The 15,095-nt window shown below is 51.2% G+C and overlaps 1 protein-coding gene across 1 annotated transcript; it reads right to left on the bottom strand.

The window, feature by feature from the left end:
- Positions 1–1,737: 1,737 nt before the first annotated feature.
- LOC127580016 (sepiapterin reductase-like) lies at positions 1,738–9,696 on the bottom strand. Its single transcript, XM_052033151.1, has 4 exons — positions 9,689–9,696; positions 7,418–7,764; positions 3,903–4,193; positions 1,738–2,349 (listed from the first exon to the last, which is right to left on the bottom strand). Exons 1-4 carry the CDS (start codon positions 9,694–9,696, stop codon positions 2,159–2,161), a joined length of 837 nt encoding a protein of 278 aa, XP_051889111.1. The 3' UTR covers positions 1,738–2,158.
- Between the last annotated feature and the right edge of the window lie 5,399 nt (positions 9,697–15,095).

Below are 15,095 nucleotides of genomic sequence, written 5' to 3'. Positions count from 1 at the left end.
GCTACCTCATCCGGAATGCCAAGTGACTTAACCTTCTGGAGCAGCCTCCCATGCCGGACTTTGTCAAAGGCCTTGCTAAAGTCCATGTAGACAACGTCCACCGCCTTTCCCTCATTAACCTTCTTGATAACCCCGTCAAGAATTCTTTCAGATTGGTTAGACATGACCTGCCATGCACAAAGCCATGTTGACTATCCCTAATCAGGCCCTGTCTATCCAAATACTTATATATCCTGTCCCTTAGAATGCCTTCCAATAATTTACCCACGACTAGCATCAGGCTCACCAGCCTATAGTTTCCTGGCCTATTCTTGGAGCCTTTCTTGAACAACATTAGCTATCCTCCAGTCTTCCAGCACCTCACCCGTGGCTAAGGACGTTTTAAATATCTCTGCCAGGGCCCCTGCAATTTCCGCACCAGCCTCCCACAAGGTCCAAGGGGACACCTTGTAAGGCCCTGGAGATTTATCCACCTTAATTTGCCTCAAGGCGGCCAGCATTTCCTCTTCTGTAATCCAGATACGGTCCATGACCTCACTACTCTTTTGTCTCAGTTCCATAGCCTCTGTGTCTGTCTCCAGAGTAAATACGGATGCAAAAAATTCATTTAAGATCTCCCCCATCTCTTTCGGCTCCATGGATAGATGACCACGCTGATCTTCAAGAGGACCAATTTTGTCCCTTGCTACCCTTTTGCTCTTAATATGGCTATAGAAACCCTTGGGATTCTCTTTCACTGTGTCTGCTAGAGCAACCTCATGTCCTCTTTTTGCCCTCCTGATTTCTCTTCTGTGTTCACTTGCATTTCTTATACTCCTCAAGTGCCTCAGTTGATCCCAACTGCCTATACCTGACATGCGCCTCCTTCTTTTTCTTTACCAGGGCCTCAATAACCCTCGATAACCAAGGTTCCCTAAACCTGTCAGCCTTGCCTTTTATCCTAACAGGAACACACATATTCTGTACTCTCAATATTTCACTTTTGAAGGCCTCTCACTTACCAAGCATCTCTTAGCTGGAAAACAACCTATCCCAATCCATGCCTGCCAGATCCCTTATTCAATCATCCACTAATTTTTCAGCACCACAACTCCAGTCCATTGGTTGGATCAGCAATGGCAACAACAGTAGTTTGCATTTATATAGTACCTATCACAGAGAGAAATGTCCCATGAGCATCAACAAATGCAAAACCAGCCTCCCCTTCATTGACTCCATCCACACTTCTTGCTGCCTCGGGAAAGCAGACAATATAAATTGGTAAATTTGTAAATTGGTTTACCTAGATCAGTACATCCCAAAAACCAGCCTCCCCTCCACAGCCTCGAGAGAGAGAGTAGCCAACATAATCAAAGACGCCACCCACCCTGGATGTTCTCGCTTCTCCCCCCTCCCATCAGGCAGAAGATACAAAAGCCTGAAAGCACATACCACCAGGCTCAAGGACAGCTTCTACCTCACTGTTATAAGACTTTTGAACAGACCTCTCATATGCCTGAGATGAACTCCTGACCTCACAATCAACCTCATCGTGGCCCTTGCACCTTATTGTCTGCCTGCACTGCACTTTCTCTGTAACTGTAACACTTTATTCTGCATTCTGTTTTCCTTTATACTACCCCAATGTACTTATGTATGGAATGATCTGTCTGGATGGCACACACACAAAAGCTTTTCACTGTATCTCAGTACGTGACATTAACAAACCAATACTGTTACCAAATACCTATCACATGGTCAAGGTCAAAGTCCTGTTTATTGTCATCTGCACAAGTCCGTGTGTGCACAGGGGCAATGAAAAACTTACTTGCAGCAGCATCACAGGCACAGAGCATCAGATAAGCAGCATTCACAAGAAAAGCATACATTAAACACAATTTTTACAAGAACACAATTAGAACCAAAAAAATCAAACTCCATGTTTGTGCAAAATGATCAAAGTGGTCCCAGTGTTGTTACGCTGAGGTAGTGATGAGGGTTGTGCCGGTTGGTTCAAGAACCGAATGGTTGAACGGAAGTAGCTGTTCCTGAACCTGGAGGTGTGGGACTTCAGGCTTCTGTACCTCCTGCCCGATGGTAGCTGTGAGAAGATGGCATGGCCCGGATGGTGGGGATCTTTGATGATGGATGCTGCCGATGATGGTCAGTGCTGCCGGGGTTACTGGTCGAAGTAGTCAATGTGGGCTCCAGACTTAAACTCATCCCTCGCCAGGATGTCCACCAGCTTCCGGGCGGATTCCTGACAATCTATCAGCTGTCCCCGCCGGTGCATGGCCTCGAAGGTCCGGCGTAACTCCGGGTCCCCAGTCTCTGACCGAGCCTGCTCCTGCATACCGGTGTCCAGGGGCCCTGTGTGGGGTGGAGGGGTATCAGACTGAGCCTTGGACCAATGAAAATCCCCTCCACCCACGTCCCCCAAGAAGAACCTGCATTTCTGTAGCACCTTTCAACAGCCCAGGTCATCCAACAGATAGGGAAGCACTTATAGGAACCCGAGGGGTAACTTTTTCACCCGGAGGGTGGTCAAGTATACGAAACGAGCTGCCAGAGGAAGTGGGTGAGACAGGTACATCAACAACATTTAAAAGGTACTTGGACAGGTACATGGTAGGGAAAGGTTTAGAGGGATATGGCCAAACTCGGGCAAATGGGACTAGCTTAGGAGAAGTCTTGGTGGGCATGGACCAGTTGGGCCAAAGGGCCTGTTTCCGGACTCTATGACTCTAATAACTCCATGGCTATTCCTCAAAAATGTTGCTTTTTCACCCCCGAAACTGAGGGAAGGAAAGATTAATATTTGATCTCATCTCAACACCGGCACCTGTGACAGTGGAGTCTTCCCTTGGCACTGCACAACAGTATCACCTTGGATCATAGCCTACCAGCTCCAGAGTGGGGATCGAATCTGTCACCCTGTGCCTCAGAACAAGCGCCACAACCACTGTCACACAGTGAGCATCAAACCCTGGCGTTCCATCTTTCGTTTAAAGAACAGCCTCGAAGATAAACCTCTGAATAACCTTCACTGTGTTACCTGGAAGTAAGTCTACATAGCTGACCTTAATCTTCACTGTGTAATAGGGAATAACTCTCTTGTTATGTGGGATTAAAATCAGTGTATCACGGAACATAGAATATTGGAGAGTGTTGTAGAGAAGAGGGACCTAACAGTACAAGCACATGGTTCCCTGAAAGCGGCGTCACAGGTAGACAGGGTGGTGAAGAAGGCGTTTGGCACGCTGGCCTTCATCAGTCAGGGCATTAAGTACAGAGGTTGGGATGTTATGTTGCATTTGTACAAGACGTTGGGGAGGCTGCATTTGGAATACTGTGTCCAGTTTTGATCACCCTGCTATAGGAGAGAAGCCATTGTTGGAAAGGGTGCAGAGGAGGTTTAGAAGGATGTTGCCGGGACTCGAAGAACTGATTTATAGAGAGGGGTTGAACAGGCTGGGACTTTTGTTAATTGGAGCGTAGGAGAACGAGGGATGATCTTATAGAAGATCACCCTTCATGAGGGGCATATATAGGGTGAATTCGCACAGTCTTTTTCCTAGGGAAAGGGAACCAAAAAGTAGAGAGCACAAGTTTAAGGTGGGAGGGGAGAGATTTCATAGGAGCTTGAGGGGCAACTTTTTTCACCCAGAGGCTGGTCAGTATATGGAACGAGTTGCCAGAGGAAGTGGGTGAGGCAGGTACATTAACAACATTTAAAAGATACTTGGGACAGGTACATGGACAGGAAAGGTTTAGAGGGATATGGGCCATAGCCAGGAAACTGGGACTAGCTTGGATGGGGCACCTTGGTCGGAATGGACGTTGGGCCGAAGGGCCTGTTTCCGTGCTGTATAATTCTATGACTCTAAACCAGTGTTCGCTGAGCTTAATCCTCGATACATTACCTGGGGCATAGTTAAGCACCCTCACATCAGGCTCTTCCGCTGCAAGAACGTTGAACATCATCTCCCGAGCAGCTTTCCCTGCGCAGTACAGCGACCACGATTTGAAGGGCTGGATTGCGCAGAGTGAGCTGATGTTAATCACCGTGCGGCAGAAGTTCTCCCGTCCGGGGAAGGCCTTGAGCAGTAAGGAGGTGAGACATATGGCTGAGGTGAAGTTCAAGTCCATGTAACTAGAGACCTCAGCAGGCTTGGTAAAATCTACGACAAACTTGGAGATGTCTCCCAGTGAGCCTGAAGGAAGAGAAGAAGGAACAACGCCAAGTCCAATGCTTGAGGCTTCAACCTTCACAATACTTATCCCAATATCTTATCAGCCTGTTCGCCCATCTCCAAATTCCTAGACAACCTTTTACAAGTGGATCCTTGACTTCCTGACCAACAGACCGCAATCAGTGAGGACAGGCAGCAACACCTCCAGCACGATTATTCTCAACACTGGTGCCCCACAAGGCTGCGTCCTCAGCCCTCTACTCTACTCCCTATACACTCACGACTGTGTGGCCAGATTCTGCTCTAGCTCCATCTATAAGTTTGCAGATGATACCACCGTTGTAGGCCGTATCTCAAATAATGATGTCAGAGTACAGGAAGGAGATAGCGAGCTTAGTGAAATGGTGTCATGACAACAACCCTTCCCTCAATGTCAGCAAAACAGAAGAGCTGGTCATTGACTTCAGGAAGGGGGGCAGTGTACATGCACCTGTCTACATCAATCGTGCTGAGGTTAAGAGGGTTGAGAGCTTCAAGTTCCTGGGCGTGAACATCACCAATAGCCTCTCCTGGTCCAACCACATTGATGTCACGGCCAAGAAAGCTCACCAGCACTACCTCCTCAAGAGGCTAAAGAAATTTGGCATGTCCCCTTTGACCCTCGATGCACCATAGAATGCATCCTACCTGGATGCATCACGGCTTGGTACGGCAACTGCTCTGTCCGAGACCACAAGAAACTGCAGAGAGTTGTGGACACAGCCCAGCACATCATGGAAACCAGCCTCCCCTCCATGGACTTTGTCTACACTTCTTGCTGCCTCAGTAAAGCAGCCAACATAATCAAAGGACCCACCCACTCCGGACATTCTCTCTTCTCACCCTCCCATTGGGCAGAAGATACAAAAGCCCGAAAGCACGTACCCCCAGGCTCAAGGACAGCTTCTATCCCGCTGTTATCGGACTATTGAACAGTTCCTCAGCACGATAAGATGACCTCATACCATACAACCCTCAACCTCACAATCCACCTCATCATGACATTGCACCTTATTATCTGCCTGCACTGCACTTTCACTATAACTTTAACACTTTATTCTGCATTCTGTTATTGTTTTACATTGTACTACCTCGATGCACTGTGTAATGAATTGATCTGTATGGACGGTATGCAAGACCCCATCATATTGGCCTCCACCACCACCCCTAGCAGTACATTCCAAGCACTCACCATGAAATGTGTAAAAAAAACAGGCCCTGCATATCTCCCTTAAACTTTGTCCCTCTTACCTTAAAGATATGCCCTTGGTACCTGACATTTCTACCCTCGGAGAAAGACTCCGGCTGTCTACCCTACCTATGCCTCTTGTAATTTTATAAACTTCGATAAGGTCTCCCCTCAGCCTCCAACACTCCAGAGAAAACAACCCAATTTTGTTCACACAGGTGAGCAGAGGCCCTGATGCAAGGTTTCGACCCAAAACATCCTTCTCCCCCCGCGATGCTGCTCGACCCACGAGTTCTCCGGCAGATTGTTCGTTACTTGTACTCAACGACATGCATTGAAGGTGAGGGGGAGGGGAAGTTTAAAGGAGATGTGCGGGGCAAGTTTTTTTTTACACAGTGGTGGGTGCCTGGAACGGGCTGCCAGGGGTGGTGGTGGAGGCAGATACAATAGAGGCGTTTAAGAGGCCCTTAGACAGACACATGAATATGCAGGGAATAGAGGGATATGGATTATGTGCAGGGAGATTTAATTTAATTCAACACCATGTTTGGGGCAGTCATTGTGGGCTGAAGGTCCTGTTCCTGTGCTGTAGTTTTCTATATTCTTGGAGAGGCCCCTACAGTCAAACAGCACAGCAACAGGCCTTTCCTTCCACCATCACTATACTAACCCATCTATACTGATCCTATAGGTTGAGCGAGCTAGGGCTTTTCTCTTTGGAGAGGAGGATGAGAGGTGACTTGGTAGAGGTGTACAAGATGATCAGAGGCATAGATCGAGTGGACAGTCAGAGACTTTTTCCCAGTGCGACAATGGCTAACACGAGGGGGCATAATTTTAAGGTGATTGGAGGAAGGTGTAAGGGGGATGTCAGGGGTAAGTTTTTTTACACAGAGAGTGGTGGGTGCGTGGAACGCACTGCCAGCAGAGGTTGTGGGGCAGATATATTAGGGACATTTAAGAGACTCTGAGCTAGACACATGAATAATAGAGAAATGGGGAGCTATGTGGGAGGGAAGGGTTAGACAGATCTTGGGGCAGGCATGGCAGTGTTGCGGTCAGCGTAACGCTATTACAGCGCCAGCGACCCCGGTTCAATTCTGCCCGCTGTCTGTAAGGAGTCTGTACGTTCTCCCCGTGTCTGCATGGGTTTCCTCCGGGTGCTCCGGTTTCCTCCCACATTCCAAAGACGTACGGGTTAGGAAGTTGTGGACATGCTATGTTGGTGTCGGAAGCGCGGCGACACTTGCGGGCTGCCCCCCAGAACACTCTACGCAAAGGATGAATTTCACTGTGTGTTTCGATGTAGATGTGACTAATAAAGAAATCTTATCTTAGAGCAGGATAAAATGTCAGCACAACATTGTGGGCTGAAGGGCCTGTACTGTGCAGTAATGTTCATTTACCACCAATTTGAGGAGGGTGCAGACACAATGCAACGTCTCTCGCCCTAATTTTTTTGAGGTGGGAGGGGGAAGAAGTGTTGGATGGTACAAGTGACAGTCATAAACCAATACCTCTCCTCATTCGAGGCTGGTGGGTGAGCCTCGATGGAACGAAATGATCCGTATGGATGGCATGCTAAACAATGCGGAGGGCATGTTTCAGCGGAAACATCTCCGCATCTACTCTTGCCCAACCAGGAGCTCTCTTCTCTCCTCTTCCAACGGGTACAGGAGCCTGAGGGCACGTACCACCAGACTTAAGGACAGCTTCTACCCCACTGTGATAAGACTATTGAACGGTTCCCTTAAACAGTGAGATGGACTCTGACCTCACGATCTACCTGGTTGTGACCTTGCACCTTATTGCGCTGCACTTTCTCTGTAGCTGTGACACTTTACTCTGCACTGTTATTGTTTTTACCTGTACTACATCAATGCACTCTGTACTGACTCAATGTAACTGCACTGTGTAATGAATTGACCTGTACGATGGGTTTGCAAGACAAGTTTTTCACTGCACCGCGGTACAAGTGACAATAATAAACCAATACCGGCCGCTTCATCGCCCTCACCCGCATTGTTAATGAGCAGCAGCCTGTCCGGAGCTCCGTCCGTCTGCCGAGCCTCGCTCACCGAGCTCAGGACACTCTGCAGCCCCTGCTCCCCGCTCAGGTCTGCTTCCACCCGGCTCAGCCGCAGTCCAGCCCCAGCCCCCGCCGCCAGCTGCCTCTCCAGCTCCCGCAGAGCCGCTCCCGACCTGGCCACCAGCACCAGGTGGGAGCCGGGCTGCAGGCTGCCGGCCAGCACCAGGGCCAGCGCCCGGCCCAGCCCCCGGGACGCGCCGGTGACGATGCACAAGCTCCGGCCCGGCAGCCGCCGAGGTTCGGCCATAGCCAGCTCCCGGGGAGTCCCTCCCTTCCTCTTGCATCAGATCCTCTTGCACAATGTTTGCTCTGCGCTGCAAAAACAAAAACAACCGCCTGCATTCCTGTAGCGCCCTGCACGTCGTGGCGCTGGTGCAAAGCACCGGCCGGTTTGTGAGTGGCAACCTCCCCCACCCCCCAACACCCCCCCCCACATACCCCTACCCCACTCCCCCCACCTCACATCCCCTACCCCCCCACACCTCCTACAGCCCCTACAACCCCCCAACACACACCCCCACCCCACCCACTCCACCCCACCTACACCCCCCACACACCCCACCCCACTCCCCACCCCCACCTCACATCCCCTACCCCACCCACACCTCCTACAGTACCTACAACCCCCCACACACACCCCCCACACACCCCACCCCACTCTCCACCCCCCACCTCACCCCCTACCCCACCCACACCTCCTACAGCCCCTCCAACATACCCCTACCCCACTCCCTCCCACCCCCCACCTCACATCCCCTACCCCACACACACCCCCACCCCATTTCCCCCCCCACCCCCAACCCCATTATCCCCTTCCTCCCATCCCCCACTCACCCCACACACACCCACACCCCCCAACCCCACCCACAGCCCCACACCTCCCCCCACATCCCCACACCTCCCCCCACATCCCCCACCCCACCCCCCACACACACACCCACCCCACTCCCCCTTCCACCCCACTCCCCCACTTACCCCCACCCACACCCCCCACACTCCCCAACTCCCCCTTCACCCCCCACCCACACCCCCAAACACCCCCTACACCACCACACACACCCCAACACACCCCCCACCCCACACACCCACCCACCCACCTCCTACACCACCCACACACCCCCACTTCCCCAACCCCATTACCCCCTTCCTCCCATCCCCCACTCACCCCACACTACTCCCCACCCCCTAACTCCCCCACCCCACTCCCCCTCCCCTACACCCCCACACACACCCTCCACCCCATTCTCCCCCCCCACACCCCCCCCCCCCCCCCCCCCCCCCCACACACCCCCCCCCCCCCCCACCCCCCCACCCCCCCACCCCCACCCACCCCCCCCACCCCCACCCCCCACACACCCCCACCCCCACCCCCCCCCACCCACCCACCACACCCACCCCCACCCCCCCCACCCCCCCCACCCCCCCCCCCCCCCCCTCCCCCACACCCCCCCCCACCCCCCCCCCCCCCCCCCCCTCCACAACACCCTCCACCCATTCTCCCTTCCCCCCACCCACATCCCCAACACTCCCCCACCCCCCACACACACACCCACACCTCTCACCACCACACTCTCACCCCTTCTCCCCACCCCACCCACTCCACCCCCCACACACTCCCCCCACCCCACCCAAGAACAGCCTCCAGTGGGATCTTGCTGTGCAGGGTTTGGATTTGGCCCCCAGAAAAGGTGCCAAGCACAGACTGGTCCAGAGGCAAAGAAAGCAAGTGATGCCCTATTGGTTATTCTCCCTGGAGCGTCGGAGGCTGAGGGGAGACCTGATAGAGGGTGTTGAAACATTTCAGAGGGTTAGAAAGAGTAGACGGTCAAAGTCTCTTCCCCAGGGTAGAAATGTCAAACACCAGAGGACGTGTTTTTAAAGTTCAAAGGCAACGTGAGGGGCAAGTTTTCTTTACACAGACTGGAATGGGTTACCAGGGGTAGGAGTGGAAGCAGGCAGTTTGGTGGAGCTTAAGAGGCTTTTCGATAGACACATGAATATGAAGGGAGTGGAGGGATGTGGATGATACACAGGAGGACATTTAGTATAAATTGGCATCAGGATCAGCACAACATCGTGGGCCGAATGGCCTGTCCAGTGCCGTACTGTTCTCTGGTTCAACACAGCAGACCTCGTGGGCTGTATGCAGTCAGTTCATAGAGTTATGGAGACCATTTCAACTCCCCTTCCCACACTGACCTCTCCATCCTTGGCCTAATTAACAGGGTGAAGCCCAATGCAAACTGGAGGAGGAACACCTCATCCCACCAGGGCAGTCTACAGCCCAGTGGCATGAATACTGAGTTTTCCGATTTTAGAGAACCCCCTTTTTTACCCACTTCCCTCCCCCCAGATGTTCTCCTCCCCCGATCCTCCTCTGGTCCTCCCTTTGTCCCCTTTCCCACTCACCACCGCCCCCCCCCCCAGCCCCTTCTTCACACATCTTCGTCCCCCTCCCCCTCTGGGTTCCATCCAACCACTTCACACACAGGTTCCCCCCCTCCCCCCCACCACTCCCCACCATCTCGATTGGTTCCAGCTGCTATTCACCGAACCCATAAGACACAGGAGCAGAAATAGGCCATTCGGCCCATCGAGTCTGCTCCGCCATTCGATCACGGCTGATTTATTTTTCCCTCTCAACCCATTCTCCTGCCTTCTCCCCATAACCTTTGACACCCTCACTAATCAAGAACCTGTCAACCTCCGCTTTAAAAATACCCAATGAGTTGGCCTCCACACCCATCGGTGGCAATGAATTCACAGATTCACCACCCTCTGGCTAAAGAAATTCCTCCTCATCTCTGTTCTAAAGGGACGTCCCTCTATTCTGAGGCTGTGCCCTCTGGTCCTAGACTCTCCCACTACTGGAAACATCCTCTCCACATCCACTCTATCCAGGCCTTTCAGTATTCGGTAGGTTTCAATGAGATCCCGCCTCATCCTTCTAAACTCCAGCGAGTACAGACCCAGAGACATCAAGCACTCCTCATACATTAACCCTTTCACCTCTAGGATCATTCTCATAAATTTCTTCTAGACCCTCTCCAACGCCATACCCGAATGGTGGGGATCTTTGAAGATGGATGTTGCTGTCTTGAGACACATCTCCTGTAGATGTGCCAATGATGTATTGGGCTGAGTCCACTACCCTCAGCAGTATCTTACGTTCCTGTGCATTCGAATTGCCGTACCAGACCACGATGCAACCAGTCAGACAAATGAATCAATTTATTCGAGACTTTGCAATGATACTTTACAGGAAAATCCTTTTGGATCTTGTGGAGTTGGAAAGATGGGAAAACAGATGACAATCTGCACAGGACTGGTTCAGTGGAGCAGCAACGGCCTCACCCTGGTTGATCTGCTGATGCCGCAGTGCAGCAGGTAGTGCAGCTACCACAGCTCCAGAGACCCGGGTTTGATCCTGACCTCTGGCGCTGTCGTCTCTGTGGAGTTTGCACGTTCTCCCTGTGACTGTGTGGGTTTCCTCCCACACCCCAAAGATGTGAGGGTCGGTAAGTTAATTGGCCACTGTAAATTGTCTCTAGTGTATAGGGGAGTGGTAGCATCTGGGGGGATTTGATGGGAATGTAGGAGAATAGAATAACATTAGTGTGATTTATCCCGCTGTTATCAGACTCTTGACCTGACCTCTCATTCACTAAAAGTGAGCTCTTGATCTTCCAATCTTTCTCATCATGCCCCTTGCACTTCATCTCCCTGCACTGCACTTTCCCTGTAACTGCAACACTACAACCTGTATTTTGTTTTCCTTTTTACGACCTTGATGTACTTATGTATGGAATGATCTGTCTTGATGGCACGCACACAAAAGCTTTTCACTGTGTCTCAGTACATGTCAGAATCAGAACCAGAATCAGGTTTACAATCACTGACTCATATGACATGAAAGCTTATAGGATGTTAACTTTCATAATTCGAGGGATAGAGTTTAAGAGCCGCTAGGTAATGATGAAGCTCTATAAAGCTCTGGTTAGACCACACTTAGAGTACTGTCAAGTTCTGGTTGCCTCATTATAGGAGGGATGTGGAGGCGTTGGAAAGGGTGCAGGGGAGATTTATCAGGATGCTGCCTGGTTTAGAGAGTATGCACTATGAGGAGAGACTAAGGCAGCTAGGGCTTTACTCTTTGGAGAGGAGGAGGATGAGAGCAGACATGATAGAGGTGTACAAAATATTAAGAGGAAAAGATAGAGTGGACAGCCAGCGCCTCTTTTCCAGGGCACCAATGCTCAATACAAGAGGGCATGGCTTTAAAGTAATGGGTGGGAAGAGATATCAGAGGAAGGTTTTTTACCCAGAGAGTGGTTGGGGCGTGGAATGCGCTGCCTGGGGCGATGGTGGAGGCAGGTACATCGGTCAAATTCAAGAGATTACTACCACCCAGGACATTCTCTCTTCTCTACTCTTCCATTGGGTAGAAGATACAGGAGCCTGAGGGCACGTACCACCAGGCTCAAGGACAGCTTCTACCCCACTGTGATAAGACTATTGAACAGTTCCCTTACACCATGAGATGGACTCTGACCTCACGATCTACCTTGTTGTGACCTTGCACCTTATTGCACTGCACTTTCTCTGTAGCTGTGACACTTTACTCTGTACTGTTATTGTTCTTACCTGTACTACATCAATGCACGCTGTACTAACCCCATGTAACTGCACTGTGTAATGAATTGACCTGTACGATCGGTATGCAAGACAAGTTTTTCACTGTACCTCGGTACAAGTGACAATAATAAACCAATACCAATAAGCATATGGAGGAATTTAAAATAGAGGGATATGTGGGAGGAAGGGGTTAGATAGTCTTAGGCGAGGTTTAAAGGTTGGCACAACATTGTGGGCCGAAGGGCCTGTATTGTGCCGTACTGTTCTATGTCTATGTCAAATATGTTGTTTTGCAGCAGCAGTACAGTGCAGAGACACAAAATTACTATAAATTACAAACTAAATAAATATTGCAAAAAAAGGAATGATGAGGTAGTTCATGGGTTCATGGACCGTTCAGAAATCTGATGGCAGAGGGGAAGAAGCTGTTCCTGAATCGTTGAGTGTGGGTCTTCAGGCTCCTGTACCTCCTCCCCAATGGTAGTAACGAGAAGAGGGCATGTCCCGGATGGTGAGGGCCCTTAGTGATGGATGCCGCCTTCTTGAGGCACCGCCCCTTGAAGATGTCCTCGATGGTAGGGAAGGTTGTGCCCGTGATGGAGCTGGCTGAGTCTACAACTGTCTGTGACAATAATAAACAAATAATACGAATGATGTCAAGTCGAGTTTATTGTCATCTGCACAAGTCCATGTGTGCACAGGTGCAATGAAAAACTTACTTGCAGCAGCATCACTGGGACATGGCATCAGATACATAACATTCACAAGAAAAGCAAATGAAACATAAATTATACAAAATTATACAAGAACGAACACAATTAGAACAAAAAAAAGTCCATTTTAGTGTAAAATGATCAAATTGGTCATAGCGCAGCACACATATTCTGCTAGAGGAACTCAGCAGGTCAGGCAGCATCTGTGGAGGGAAATGAACAGTCGACGTTTCGGGCCAAGACCCTTCATCAGGACTGGAAAGGAAGAGGCCAGAAGCTGGAATAAGAAGGTTGGGGGAGGGGGAGGAGCACATGCAGGCAGGGGAGAGGTGAGTCCAGGTGAAGGGGGGGGGGGGGGTAGGTAAGGTAGGTGGGTGGGGTAGGGGGTGGTACTAGGGAACGATGTGAGAAGCTGGGAGGTGATAGGTGGAGAAGGCAAAGGGCTGAAGGGAATCTGATAGGAGAGGTCAGTTGTCCGTGGCCGTAGACAGACATGTCAGTGTGGGAACGGGATGTGGAATTGAAGTGGGTGGCCACCGGGAGGTCCCGGCTGTTGCGATGGACGGAGCGAAGGTGCTCGGCGAAGCGGTCACCCAATCTGTGTGGGTTCTCACGGATGCCTCGCTGGGAGCACTGGATGCAATAAATGATACCCTTGGATTCACAGGTGAAGCGCTGCCTCACCTGAAAGGACTGCCTGGGACCCTGAATGGTGATGAGGGAGGAGGTGTAGGGACAGGTGTAGCACTGGCTGTGGTTGCAGGGGTAAGTGCCGGGGGGGGGGGTGATCAGTGGGGAGGGACGAGTGGACAAGGGTGTCGTGGAGAGAACGACCCCTGCGAAAAGCAGAGAGGGGAATGGGGGGGAAGATGTGCCTGGTGGTGGGATCCCATTGGAGGTGGCAGAAGTTGCGGAGAATGGTGTGTTGGATGCGGAGGCTCGTGGGGTGGTAGGTGAGGACAAGGGGAACCCTGTCCCTGTTATGTTGGGGAGGGGTGGATGGGGTGAGGGCAGACATGCGGGAAATGGAGGAGCTGTGGGGGAGGGCTGCATTGATGGCGATGGAAGGGAAACCCCGGTTACTGAAGGAGGAGGACATCTCGGATGTCCTGGAGTGGAAAACCTCATCGTGGGAACAGATGCGGCGGAGGCAGAGGAACTGGGAGAAGGGGCTGACGTCCTTGCAAGTGACGGGGTGGGAAGAGGTGTAGTCAAGGTAACTGTGGGAGTCAGTGGGTTTGTAGAAGATGTCTGTGGTTAATCTGTCTCCAGAGATGGAGACAGAGAGATCCAGAAAGGGGAGAGAGGTGTCGGAGACGGACCGGGTGAATCTGAGGGCAGGGTGGAAGCTGGAGGTGAAGCTGATGAAATTGCTGAGCTCAGCACGGGTGCAGGAAGCAGCCCCAATGCAGTCATCAATGTAGCGGAGAAAGAGTTGGGGGGTGTTACCGGTGTAGGCTTGGAACATGGACTATTCTACATGGCTGATGAAAAGGCAGCCATAGCCGGGGCCCAGGCGAGTGCCCACGGCTACACCTTTGGTCTGGAGACAAGTAGGATGAGCGGAAAGAGGTTGTTGAGGGTGAGAACCAGTTCTGCCAGACAGAGGAGGGTGGTGGTGGAGGGGGAACTGGTTGAGTCATGGTGTTTCTATACTGAGGTAGTGATTAGGGTTGTGCAGGTTGGTTCAAGAACCGAATGGTTGAAGGGAAGTATCTGTTCTTGAACTGGTGATGGTCAGCATGGATTCAATGGGCTGAAAGGCCTGATTCCACACTGTACAACTCTGTGGCTGTATGACACACAACAGAGCTAATTGCAGTCATGCAGCAAGCTCAAAGCAAGCTGACACTCAAGCAGCAGAGTCTGTTGAAGCATCTGTGTTGAGGCAGGCAGAGTGCTCAAGTATTGGTATTGGTATTGGTTTATTATTGTCATTTGTACTGAGGTACAGTGAAAAACTTGTCTTACAAACCGATCGTACAGGTCCATTCATTACACAGTGCAGTTACATTGAGTTAGTACAGAGTGCATTGATGTAGTACAAGGTAAAAACAATAACAGTACAGAGTAAAGTGTCACAGCTACAGAGAAAGTGCAGCGCAATAAGGTGCAAGGTCACAACAAGGTAGGTCGTGAGGTCATAGTCCATCTCATTGTATCAGGGAACCATTCAATAGTCTTATCACAGTGGGGTAGAAGCTGTCCTTAAGTCTGGTGGTACGTGCCCTCAGGCTCCTGTATCTTCTACCCGATGG

This window comes from Pristis pectinata, chromosome 2, assembly GCF_009764475.1.
Source record: "Pristis pectinata isolate sPriPec2 chromosome 2, sPriPec2.1.pri, whole genome shotgun sequence".
Classification (NCBI taxonomy): domain Eukaryota; kingdom Metazoa; phylum Chordata; class Chondrichthyes; order Rhinopristiformes; family Pristidae; genus Pristis; species Pristis pectinata.
The sequence above is the reverse complement of the archived record's forward strand: the minus strand, read 5'-3'. Positions and strand labels throughout refer to the sequence as shown.